This window comes from Panthera onca, chromosome C1 (genome assembly GCF_046562875.1).
Source record: "Panthera onca isolate mPanOnc1 chromosome C1, mPanOnc1 haplotype 2, whole genome shotgun sequence".
NCBI lineage: Eukaryota > Metazoa > Chordata > Mammalia > Carnivora > Felidae > Panthera > Panthera onca.
In genome coordinates this window covers 210,428,474-210,441,969 of record NC_138346.1, presented here as the reverse complement: position 1 = coordinate 210,441,969, position 13,496 = coordinate 210,428,474, and the positions used below count along the sequence as shown (strand labels likewise).

At 48.0% G+C, this 13,496-nt stretch overlaps 1 protein-coding gene across 6 annotated transcripts in view; it reads left to right on the top strand.

Moving 5' to 3' along the window:
• The window catches only part of FHAD1 (forkhead associated phosphopeptide binding domain 1), a 122,969-nt gene that overhangs the window by 10,268 nt on the left and 99,205 nt on the right, over positions 1-13,496 (top strand). For all 6 annotated transcript variants that reach the window (XR_013557706.2, XM_078452363.2, XM_078452362.2 and 3 more), the window contains exon 3: positions 13,233-13,439. Coding sequence is in view for 5 of the 6 variants with exons in the window: in XM_078452363.2 (XP_078308489.2) it covers positions 13,233-13,439 (207 nt within the window). In the remaining variant the exon portion in view is untranslated. The remainder of the gene's footprint in view (positions 1-13,232; positions 13,440-13,496) is intronic.

The window sequence follows — 13,496 nt, the reverse complement described above, 5'->3', positions numbered from 1 at the left end:
CACATCGCGCCCGTGTCACTCTAATTTGTGCTTCTCTTATGAGCGAACCCCTGCGTGTTGAGAGACGGGGTGACAGGTGGACCTGGTCCGGAGAAGCATTCTCACCCCTGCTCAGAAATCCCCTGAAGATCACAGCCCGGACACAGAGCAGGTCTCCTCTGTCCTCGGGAAACTCTTCTCTCCCCTGTTGGAGAGCTGGCAGCCGGAACCCGGGGCCGGTCTCATCGATCACTTCCCACCACAGCCATTTATGAACCTACCTTCCCTCCGGCAGGTGGAGGGCTTCCAGGGGGGATAAAGCTCATAGAAAAGGGCTGATCGCATTTTGCTCGCTTTTTAGAACATTTTTATTTCTTTTTTATCGCGGCAAAGCGCACATAACACAGAAGTTTCCATCTTGCCATGTCTTCAGAGTACAGCTCAGCGGCATTAAAGGCATTTACCTGGTGCAGCCGTCACCCCCGTCCGCCTCCAGAGCTCCCCGTCTTGCAAAACCCTGTCCCCCTCCGCCAGCCCTGGCCACCACCCTTCTGGTTTCTGTCTGTGTGAGTCTGACCGCGGTAGATGCTCATGTAAGTGGACTCAGGCAGCATCTGCCCTCTTGTGGTTCATCCGTGGTGTATATTCCATGGCGTGTTTTCAGCACATTTTGCTTATCGGCTCCTCTGTCAGTGGATGCCCGGGTTGTTTGCACCTTTGGGCTGTTGTAAATAACGTCACGAACATGGGCGTACAGATATCTCTTCAAGCCCTTGCTCTCCATTCTTTTGGATGTATACCCAAAGGTGGGCTTGATGGGTCGCATGATAATTCTATGCTTAATTTTTTGAGGAACCACCATCCTGTTTTTCACATCGGCTGCACCTTTTTACATTCCCACCGACGGGGCACAAGGTGCCACTCTCTCCACATCCTCGTCAACATTTGTTTTATCCTGGTTTGGGTTTGTTTTTAGTTTATTTGTTTATTTTGAGAGAGGGGTGGGGGGAGGGAGGGAGAGAGAGAATGTCAAGCAGGCTCCGAGCTGTCAGTGCGGAGCCTGACGCGGGGCTCGATCCCCTGAACCGTGAGATCGTGACCTGAGCCAAAATCGAGAGTCAGATGCTTCACCGACGAAGCCACCCAGGCGCCCCTTATCCTATTTTTCTGATAGTAGCCATTCCAATGGACGTGAGGCAGAAGATCACAATCTTTCCGATAACACAAATGATACAAACAGCTACAGCATGCATTCGTAGACTACTTCACCTCCCGTGACTTTGTACATATTGTACATCCTGAGTATGTATGCAGAAAATTACATTCTCCAAAAAAAAAAAACCCTGTGGTGTAGGAGCTGCTATCATCACTGTTATCCTCATTTAAAGATGTGCAAATGGGACGCACAAAGGTTAAGTGAAAAATCACACAGCTGGTCACAGGGGAGGTGGGGGCCACGTTTCAGATTCCGGGTTGTCTGACTCAGCAGTTCCAGAGAGAAGAAGTTTCATTCCTTGAGTGTAAATTTAGCTTTGGGAATATCTGAAATTCCTTCCGAGTTCCCTGGAATATCAAAGTAGCTCACTAAGCTAGGGAGATTCCATCGGGCGAAATCCAGAGTGAGGACTGTCCGTGAAACACGACGTGCATATTCTGGTGATTGTCCTTCACGCGACTAGCTGGGGTGGCGCCCTCCAGTGGGGGGGTGCGTGTGGGGACGGAATGTTGACGCGGCACCCACTGATCAGGAGCGTGGGGGTTATGAATTGAAGCCCCCCACAAGAATCCTCTCGGGGGGTCAGGGAGCTCCTCAGAGAAGCCCAGACTTGAGCTGCCTCTTTAAGGAGAAGCCTGGGGAGGCCTGGGTGGTTCAGTCTGTTAAGTGTCTGACTCTTGATCTCAGCTCAGGTCTTTTTTTTTTTTTTTTTTTTTTTTTTAAGTTTCTTAATTTATTTTGAGAGAGAGAGAGAGAAAGAATCCCAAGCAGGCTCTGCACTGTCAGCACAGAGCCCGACACGGGGCTCAAACTCCTGAATTGTGAGCTCATGACCTGAGCTGAAACCGAGAGTCGGACGCTTAACCGACTGAGCCACCCAGGCACCCCTCACCTCAAGGTCTTGCTCTCACGGTCATGGGATCAAGCCATGTGTCAGGCTCTGCCCTGAGGGTGGAGCCTTCTTGAGATTCTCTCTCTCTCTCTCTCTCTCTCTCCCCCACTTGCACTGGAAGGAAGGAAGGAAGAAAGGAAGGAAGGAAGGAAGGAAAGAAAAGGAGGAAAGACAAGGAAGTCTGGGGATTTTCCAGACAGAGCAAGTAGGAAAGGACACCCCAGGTGTTGAAAAAGCAGGTGCAAAGGTCCGGAGATGTTTGGGGAACAGTTTGGCTTGGGAGAAAAGGACGAAATGGCATGTTGGTGGTGACATTGCAAAATGGAAGCCAGGCTAAGCATGTGAAGAGGAACCTCCCCCTCGCCAAAAGGCTTTTAAGCTGGGGAGGAGTTGGTGATCTTTGTTATCTGGGTGGGAGAAGAGCAGAGGGAGTGGCCCCGGGACAGAGCAGTCAAGTGCGTGACCTTGCCCCACCGGGCGGCCCGGTTCAGAGCCTGGCTCCGCTCTCGTGGGCTGGAGGGTCTCAGACAAGTTATGCAGCTGTTCTCGGTGGCGGTCTTTGTATACGTGCCCTGGGGGTGGTTGCAGGGACCACGTTTTGAGAGCGAATCACTGTCAAGGGCTTAGATCAGTGCCTGGTGTTGTCAGTACCGTAGTAAATGTGGGCCATTGTATTTGTGTTCTATTTACTACACAGGGGGATGATCTCCCGGTTTTGTACTTCGGAAGTTGGGGTGGACTCAGCTGGTTTCTCTGTCCCTGGGCCCCCAGGTCAAAATCAAGGTGCTCAGCAGACCTGGGCTCTTCCAGAGTCTCCAAGGAGAATCTGCTCCCAGGTCTGTTCGGGTGCTTGGCGCAAGTTAACCTGTGCTGTTACGGACTGAGGTCCCCTTTCTGGGCTGGCTGTCAGCGGAAGTGGTTCCCAGCCCAAGAGGCCGCCCGCATTCCGGGCTTGTGGGCCCCTTCACCTTCAAAGCCAGCAGCATTGGCTCAAGGCCTTTTCGTGCTTCAAATCTCTCAGATCCCTGGGGTGCCTGGGTGGCTCAGTTGGTTAAGCGCCCGACTTCGGCTCAGGTCATGATCTCGCAGTTCATGAGTTCGAGCCCCGCGTTGAGCCTTGTGCTGACGGCTCGGAGCCTGGAGCCTGCTTTGGATTCTGCGTCTCCCTCTCTCTCTGCCCCTCCCCACTTCACTCACACTCTCTCAAAAATATTTAAAAAAAAAACAAAACCAACAGATCTCTCTGATCCCCTGTTCTGACTCATCTGTCCAACTCCAGCCAGAGAAAGTTCTTTGCTTTTAAGGGTTCATGGGATTAGATTAGTCACACCTGGACAGTCCAGGATGCTCTCCCTCTCTTAAGATCACAGACTAGTAACCTTTACATCTGCACAGTCCCTTGTGCCCTGTAACAGAGCATCCTCGCAGGATCCAGATTTGGGGCGTAGATCTCTTTTGGGGACCACTCTGCCCACTGTAGTCAATCCTGCCTCTCACCTGCACTGTTGCCATGGGGAGGGTGTGGTGTCACGGGGCTTGTTGGAGAGCTTTTTGGGGGAACTAGTAGGGACAACGTCAGGAGCCGTGGAGAGGGGTGGTCCGCGGGCTGGGAGTGTGACGACGCCATTACCGTCATTACGGAGAGGGTTTAGGGGACAGGAGGAGGCAGGAGGCAGGAGGTGAGCGTGTCGGCATCCAGGGGCAGGTGGGCACAGGGAGGCCTGGGGTTGAGCTAGGGATTGAAAATACACGTCGGAGAATTAAGGCTCTGCAGCGGGAGAGGGGGAAGGAGCGGGAGCCAGCCCTAGAGTAGAATCCTCAGGAGCCGTGTGAGCTGGGGGCAGGTGAAGGGAGAGGCGCCAGCGTGGAGGCCTAGAAGCAGCCATGGCCGGGCCGGAGAAGAGAGCAGTAACGTGTCCGTAACGCAGCGAGGGCTCGCTCGGTGCCTGGCCCCGTCCTTGGCACGTCCGTGTGTGTTAACTCATTTCGTCCTGACGATCGGCATCCCTATGAGGCAGGCGCTATCATTTTCCCCATTTTACAGATGAGGAATTTGGGGTCACACAGGGCGGGTCGGAGGCTGGAAACCACCCTCAGGCAGGCTGGTTTTAGGAACCAGCCTCTTCCTGAGGCCTCACCCCTCCACGGGGCTTTCCCAGGAGGACCTGGGCGGGAGGGTCTCTGTGACAGAGGGAAGCAGAGACATTTCCCCTTCCCTTCTCCTCCCAGACTCACGTCTCGCCAGAGCCCAGCTGTTTCCCCATATCCTCATTCTTCTGGAAACCCCAGTTTTCACTCTTTCTGCACTACGTCTCTTTCTCGAGGCAGTAAGGGGGATGTGCTGGGGGGGGGGGGGGGGATGCACTGGCCAAGACCCAAAAGGTAAAAAAAATAGATCAAACACACACACACACTCATGCAGACCCCACTTAACTGAAAAAATGTTATCCTACTACCTTGAAGTTCCTCCAAACCGTACCTTTTGTCAGTCCTGTGTAGCTCAGCATATCAAACCCACTTTTGCAAGGGAAGCAACCGGAGAGCAGCAAGAGACTCGCCCCAGAAGATACAAGAGGGAGACCCTCAGTGAGCCAGGACCAGACCAGGCAGGGTGACAGCAAGACCACTCTGATCCCCTTGGCAGCTGCGGGAAGGGGACTTGAAGGCCATGCCGGAGAGCTGCTCACTGCTGGAACTCTGGGTCCTGGCAGGGAGCAGAGGGCCGTCCAGAGTGGGTGCTTCATGAAGGGACACCGACAGAGGCAGTCAGGCTTAAAGAAACCAGCCAGGATGGTGTGGCACCCAGAGCCACTGAGAGTGAGGAGCTGTCCCCACCCCCCCGCCAGACCCGAAGGGTGAGGGGGTGACATCTCCTGGAATCCCCAACGGCAGCTGTGGCTTTTGGTGGAGGTTGGACCCAGCCCATGGTGTCCCCACAGGGAGGGAGCAAGGGGAATGTATACCCCGACCTCTCTCTGCCCTGCTCAGATCTCTGATCCCCCCACTGGCCAAACCCAACCAGAAACCAGAGACAAGGAGCCCGTCAGCCCACGATGCAGCCCCGTGGCCGGCCTGCTGGGGCAGAGGGCCAGGGGGAGAGGGTGGGCGAGGATTGGAGGGCAAGTGGAGGATGTGACAGGGCACAGAAGGTGAGGACCTGGAAGGCTGTTAACAAGGTAGAATGAAAAGCCAAGCACCAGGGACCGGTGGCTGGGGAGCCTGAAGAGAGCAGCATGTGACCAGACTGGGCCGACTTGAGGACAGAGTGTGAGGGTGGCAGGGAGACAGGGACAGAGGTGGAGTTGGAGGAGGTGGTGGGCCAGGCCAGGGCAGGTGAAGGGGAATGCCCACGTGGAGTGGGTGAGGGAGCAGAGGTCACGAGGAATCAAAGAGGAAGGGAGGGAGGGTGAGGAAGATGGGGGTCAGGAGGTCGTGCTCCGAGACTGGGTTTAGGAGTTCCAGAAGATGAAGGTTGAGAACTGGCTCTGAAGGAAGGTTCCAGATACATCAGGAGCCTTGGTGGCAGGCTAACGGCTTCTCAGGGAGGCTTCCTCAAAGCCCAGCGGTCACCAGAGCAGATGTTTATCATTAGCAGATTTGTCGAAGTCTCAGTATTTTATGGACTCACTAAATACTTTTAAAAGGTATTTAAAATGCAGGACACTTTTTTTTTTTAATATTTTAGGAAAGATCATCTCTTTCCTCATTTGAATTGCCTTAATTTTTTAAATAGTTGTTAATGTTTATTTATTTATTTTGAGAGAGAAAGAGAGCACGTGTGCAAGCAGGGGAGGGGCAGAGAGAAAGAGGGAGAATCCCAAGCAGGCTGTGCACCATCAGCACAGAGCCCAACGTGGGGCTCCAGCCCATGAACCCCGAGATCATGACCTGAGCCAAAATCAAGAGTCAGATGCTTAACCAACTGAGCCCCCCCGCAAGCACCCCTGCAGGAGACTTTTTTTTTTTTTTTAATGCATGGTCCATATTCAGTTCCACCCCACTCCTCTCTCACTATTAAATCACCGTCTACTCGCGGGGCACCTGGGTAGCTCAGTTGGTTAAGATCCGACTTCAGCTCAGATCATGGGTTCATGAGTTCAAGCCCCACGTCAGGCTCTGTGCTGACAGCTTAGAGCCTGCAGCCTGCTTCGGATTCTGTGTCTCCCTCTATCTTTGCCCCTCCCCTGCTGGTGCTCTGTCTCTCAAAAGTAAATAAGTAAACATTATATAATGTAATTAATTAATTAATTAATCCCTGTCTACTCTGAAAAGCATAGGGGACAAGTCAAGGGCACAGATCTTGGTCCCAGAAGTGCCACGTGCATCTTGATGTTGGGTGAGACACTTTGTCGTAGCCACGTTTAAAACTGCGGTGAAACGTAACGTTTACCAACTGAACTGTTTGTTAAGCGTACGGATTAGCAGCGTTAAGTGCGTCCATGCTGTCGTATAACCAACCGGAACTTTCTCATCTTGCGACACTGAGGCTCTATGCCCGTTAAACCGTCAAACAGTTCCCAGTTTCCCCCTCCCCCTAGGCCCTGGCAGCCGCCGTCTTACTTTCTGTTTCTGTGAGCTTGGCAACTCTAGGTACTTCGTACTGGTAGGATCAGACAGCCGTCGCCTACTTACGACTGGCTTATTTCACTCGGCGTAATGTCTTCAACGTCCGTCCGCGTCGTAGCGTGCATCGGCATGTCCTTCCTCTTTAAGGCTGAATAATATCCCATTTTATGTACGCGGCACATTTTGCTTATCCGCCCACTTCTCAGTGGACACTGGGTTGTTTCCACCTCCCCGCTGTTGGGAGTAGAGTCGTGAACACGGGTGTACAAATCTCTCTTCAAGCCCTTGCTTTTCGTTCTTTTGGATGTTTACCCAAAAGTGGGCTCGATGGATCGTATGATGATATTATTCTTAATTTCTTTAAAGTGGATTTATTTAGTTTGAGAGAGAGAGAGAGAGAGAGAGAGAGGGCGAGCGTGAGCGTGGGGGAGGGGCAGAGAGAGAGGGAGAGCATCCCAAGCAGGCTCCATGCTGTCCGCACAGAGCCCGATGCAGGGCTCAGCCTCATGAACGGTGAGATCATGATCTGAACCAAAGTCAAGAGTCAGATGCTTATCCAACTGAGTCGCCCAGTGGCTCACACCCAGTGTGAGTAGCGGGACAGCTCAGCAGGACGGAGCTCATACATTCAGCCTCTATTAGCAGCAGGGCTTCTGTCCAGTAAGAGCTTTTAGCAAATCTCCAAGGAAGCGGAGGGTCTCATATTATAAGATGGTCCCAGGAAGCACTCTCTTGGCCTAACCTGTGACAGAGGCTCCTCCCACTTTTATGCAGTCATTCAAAACTTCCTGCTTGCTTTGATTTCTTAATAATGGCCTGGCAGCTACTGAGGAACGGAGAGGAACGAGGCTTGGGAAAAGGAAAACAAAATGCAGCACATAAAATTTCTCTCCTCGATGGTTCATGGAGCGTAGGGATCAGTGGGTATGGGGATGACCATGACGTGAGTGGAATTTCCCAAAGAACTAACATGCTGTATTGTTTTTTTAAAAAATGCTTTCTTTTTTAGAACGGATTGAGGTTTATAGGAAATTGAGCAGATAGCGTACAAAGTTCCCGTATACCCGCCCCCAACACACACAGAGCTTCCCCTATTATTAACATCTTGCTTTCACATGGGACATTTGTTACCACTGACAAACCAATATTGATATGTTATCATTAACTAAAGTCCATAGTTGACATTAGGCATTGCATATTCTGTGGGTTTCGGCCCATGTCTGATAAGTACCCACCACTGCAGCATCATACAGAATAGTTTCACCACCCTGAACCCCCTGTGTTCCACATGTTCATCCCGCCCCACATCCACTAGAGCCCCTGGAAACCACTGACCTCTTTACTGTCTCTATAGTTTTACTTTTTTCAGAATTTCATATGGTTGAAGTTATACACTCTGTGGCCTTTTCAGACCAGCTTCTTGCACCAAGTGATGCGCATTTGCATGGTTCCTCTGTGTCTTTTTCCGGCTCGGTAGCGCATTTCTTTTCATCACTGACTTTTATTTCATTGTGTGGATGTACCACAGTTTGCTTACCCATTCGCCTTTTAAAAGACATCTTGGTGGCTTCAGTTTTAGGGATAATGATGCTATAAACATGTGTCCAAAGTAAATGAGTCTTAAAATTCAACAATAAGGAAACAAACAACCCAATTTAAAACTGGGCAAAAGATATGAACAGACACCTTACCCAAGAAGATCTACAGATGGCAATAAGCTTATGAAAAGATGCTGACCATCATGTATCATTTAAGGAATTGCAAATAAACACAGGCTATCTTTTCATTTATTTGGATCTTCTTTGATTCTTTCATCAATATTTTATAGTTTTCTTCATATATATCTTTACATATTCTATTAGACTTCTACCTAAGTCTGTCTGTCTGGTCTTTCACTCTTTCTTAATCTATCTTCCTTCCTTCCTTCCTTCCTTCCCTCCTTCCTTCCCTCCTTCCTTCCTTCCCTCCTTCCTCCCTCCCTCCCTCCCTCTCTTTCTTTCTTTCTTTCTTTCTCTTTTTTTTTCTTTTCTTTCTGCTGCTAATGTAAATGGTGTGTTTTTCACTTCCAATTCCAGTTGTTCATTTCTGGTATATAGGAAAGCAACTGACTTTTGTATATTAATTTTGTATCCTACAACCTTGCTATAATTGCTTACTAGTTCTAGGAGTGTTTTTGTTGATTCATGGGGATTTTCTACATAGGCAGTCATGTCATCTGCAAATAGAGACAGTTTTATTTCTTCCTTTCCAATCCGTATACCTTTTATTTCCTTTTCTTGTCTTATTGGCTGTCCTGGCTAGGACACAGTACCGTGTTAAAAAAGAAGTGTGAAAGAGGACATCCTTGTCCTGTTCCTGATCTTAATGAGAAGGTTTCTAGTTTCTCACCATTAAGTATGATGTTAGCTTTAGGGTTTTTGTAGATGTTATTTATCAAGTTGAGGAAGTTCCCCTCTATTCCTAATTTGCCACAAGTGTGTGTGTGTGTGTGTGATCACAAATGGATGTTGGATTTTGTCAAATGCTCTTTCTTCACCTGGCTGTGATCATGTGGCTTTTCTTCTCTAGCCTGTTGAGGTGATGGACAGCATTAATTGATTTTCTTTTTTTTTTAATTTTTTTTAACGTTTTTATTTATTTTTGAGACAGGGGGAGACAGAGCATGAACAGGGGAGGGTCAGAGAGAGGGAGACACAGAATCTGAAACAGGCCCCAGGCTCTGAGCTGTCAGCACAGAGCCCGACGCGGGGCTCGAACTCACGGACCGCGAGATCATGACCTGAGCCAAAGTCGGCCGCTTAACCGACTGAGCCACCCAGGTGCCCCTCATTAATTGATTTTCAAATGCTGAACGAGTCTTGCTTACCTGAAATGAATCCCACTTGCTTGTGGTGTATACATTGTTGGATTGGATTTGCTAATATTTCGTTGAGGATGTTTCATCTGTGTTCATGAGAGATACTGGTCTGAAGTTGTCCCTTCTTGTAATATCTTTGTCTGGTTTTGGTATTAGACTAATGTTGTCCTCACAGAATGAGTTAGGAAGTGTTTCTTCTGCTTCGATTTTCTGAAAGAGATTGTAGAGAACTGGTATCGTTTTTTCCTTAAGTGTTTGATGGAATTCACCAGTGAACCCATCTGAACCTGGTGCTTTCTGTACCAGGAACCAGGTGCTTTCTGGAAAGTTATTCATTATTGATTAAAATTCTTTAATAGATATGGGCCTATTCCGATTATTTATTTCTCCTTGTATGAGTTTTGGTACCTTGTATCTTTCAAGGAGTTGGTCAGCTTCGTCTAAGTTATCAAATTTGTGGGCATAGAATTGTTTATAATATTCCTTTGTTATCTTTAATATTTATGTGATCAGTAGTGAACCTCTCTCTTTCATTTCTGGTTTTAGTAACTTGTACCCTCTCTCTCTCTTGTTCTTGGTTAGCCTGCTAGAGGCTTGTCAATTTTACTGATCTTTTCAAAGAATCAACTTTTGGTTTCACTGATGTTTATCTATTATTTTCCTGCTTTTTATTTCATTCATTTCTGTCTGAATTTTTGCTTCATTTCTTCTGTTTGGGTTAGGCTTTCCCAAGGTGAAAGCTTAGATTATTGATTTAAAGTCTTTCTTCTTTCCCAATGTATGCATTCCATGCTATAAACTTCCCTCTTAGCCCTGCTTTCACTGAATCCCACAAATTCTGATAAGTTGTATTTTCATTTGCATTTACTTTCATTTCATTTAGGTAATTTTTTTTTTATTTTTCTTGAGGCTTCTCCTTGACCCACAGGCTGTTTAGAAGTGTGTCGTTTAATCTCCAAATATTTTGTCATTTTCAGTTATTTTTCTGCTATTGATTTCTAGTCTGATTCCATTGTAGGCTGAAGGCATGCTGTGTAGGATTTCTGTCCTTTTCAATTTGTTATGGTTTGTGGCCCAGAATGGGGTCTATCTTGGGGAACGTTCCATGTGAGTGTGAGAACAACGTGCATTTTGTTGTTGTTTGGTGAAATTGTCTGTACCTGTCAATTAGATCTAATTGATTAACGGTGTTGTTCAGTTCAGCTTTATCCTTACTAACTTTCTGCCTGCTGGATCTGTCCAATCCTGAAACAGGAATGTTGAAGTCTCTAACTCTCATAATGAATTTGTCTATTTCTCCTTGAACCTCTATCAGTTTTTGCCTCATTTATTCTGATGCTTCATCGTTAGGCATATACAATTAAGGATTGTTATGTCTTCTTGGAGAACCGACTCCTTTATCATCATATCCTTGTATCTTCTCTTTATCCCTGAGAATACTCCTGGCTCTGAAGTCTTTTCCGTCTGAAATTAATATAGTTACCCCTGCTTTCTTTCTGCATTTCAATATTTTGAGTGCCCAAGTGTATGATAAAAATTTGCAAAGTGAGTAAGAACACAGACATTTGAACCAAGCAAATCCGAGTAGAAGCCAGGGTAGTCAAGCTGGGTAACTCTGCACAAATGTAATCATTCTGTGCCTCAGTTTCCTTATCTACAAAATAGAGAACTATCCCTTTGGGCTGTTGTGTAGATGAAATGGATAATGCAGGAGAGCACTTAGCACATTTCCTGGCATGTAATGTTTAATTAATATAGTCTATTAATACAAGCTGTTGTATTGTTATATAACAGCATAACATAAGCAATTAGTCTATTATGGATACAAGTGACTGGTTATTATTGCATTTTGAGACTTCACTGTCAATTTCTAAATGCAAGTACTCTTCGTATGAAAGTTGGATGAGGCACTCCAGGAGGACACATTTAAATGTTTATTTATTTATTTTGAGAGAGAGAGAGAGAGAGAGAGAGAGAACAGGTGCATCCAAGCAGGGGAGGGGCAGAGAGAGAAGAGAGAATCCCATGCAGGCTCCACAGTGTCAGCACAGAGCCCCATGCGGGGCTTGATCTCACGAACCGTGAGATCATGACCGGAGCCGAAATCAAGAGTTGGACGCTCAACCGACTGAACCACCCACGCGCCCCACGAGAAGATAAATTTAGAAAATAATTGCAAAGTCGCAGGCTGAAGTGGATGTCTCATAGGCAGTGTCCTGAAAAGAGAAAGGCTTCACATATGCCCTGCAGCCACAGTCCAGAGCCCCACGACCAGGGGAATATGGTATTTCCTTCTGGCCACTGGGCCCTGCTCGGTCTTCTGATCAAAGCGAAATTACAGCAGAGCCTTCTGCCCTCCACTGCCAATTCACAGACACACCGTCTGGGGTCCCTCTCTTTTTGGAAATGTAATCACACCACGCCTCCTATTAAAAAGTAGATCATTGGGGCACGTGGGTGGCTCGGTGAGTCAAGTGTCCAACTCTGGATCCCAGCTCAGGTCTTGATCTCAGCCATGAGCTCAAGCCCCGCAGTGGGCTCCACGCTGGGCATGAAGCCTACTTAGAAAAAAAAAAAAAAAAAAGATCATCTTCGATTAGATAAATTCTGCGTAGCTTTTAAGAAGCAATAGAAATAGCTAATCACATGGGACAATCTTCATTGCACACCAAGCTTTTCTAAAGGTGGTTATAAAACTAGGTGATGTGCTGTGATCTCAATTTTCTTTCAACTTTTTCACAAGATTGTAAGCACAGACAGAAGACTAGAAGGATGTTCATGGCGCCTGGCTCTGGGGGGATGGGAGCCTAGGTGATTTTCATGTCTTCTTTGTGCTTTTTTCCGGTTCTCATTTTCTGTAATATTTTTTGAAATGTTATTTTTTTAATGAGTTGAACACAAAATTAATGAACGCCAATCATTAGGAACACCCCCCCCCCCCCCCCCCCCCGTTTAACTCTATGTACTTTATCCCATGAACTTGGTGTTTTCCTTACAGGAAGGTGGACAGTTGCCACCTGCCAAGTGACCTTTCTGGTTTGGGTTTGGGGCCATTTTTGCTTTCTGTCCTGCCGTTCGGGACGACCAAAAGCATACCTATGTGGGGTCAGGGATATAGAAAGTGGCCGATTCCCTGGCCAGACACGTGCTCATCCAGACTCCACAGAGTTCCCTTTGCCTCCGTGCTGCCGGATCCCCAGCCAACAACTTGGGCACTTGCTCTGGGGTCTGGAGTCAGAGAGAAGACATACCCCAGCCCCACCAGACACTATCCACGTGACCTTGGCCGGGTCGCTATCTTCCCTGACTCTACCTGTCATCATTTTTATTTATTTATTTTTTTTTATTTTTAAATTTTTTTTTTAACGTTTATTTGTTTTTGAGCCAGAGAGAGACAGAGCATGAACAGGGGAGGAGCAGAGAGAGAGGGAGACACAGAATCTGAAACAGGCTCCAGGCTCTGAGCGGTCAGCACAGAGCCCGACGCGGGGCTCGAACTCACGGGCCCTGAGATCATGACCTGAGCCAAAGTCGGACGCTTAACTGACCGAGCCACTCAGGCGCTCCACCTGTCATCATTTTTAAATGAGGGCTGTGGTGATCAGCCAGCCAGGCGAGGCGCCTAGCACCTTCTGATACCCAGTGCTCAGCAGTAAATGTGAGGGGCCCCTGCCGTTTATTCTTGTTTTCTTGGTTACAGCCACCTTCCTTATGTATTTCAGTCTCCTGACATCGACAACCATCATGCACTCATTGAATATAATGAGGCCGAGGACAGCTTTGTTCTCCAGGACTTCAATTCCAGAAACGGCACCTTCGTCAACGAGTGCCACATTCAGAATGTGGCCGTGAAGCTGCTACCCGGAGACATCCTGAGATTTGGGTCTGGAGGGCTGACCTACGAACTGGTCATCGAAAACCCATCCTTGGTGAGTCCAGACCCCTGTGCGTCCAAAGGGTGGTCCTTGTCCGCCGTGCGCCCCTCG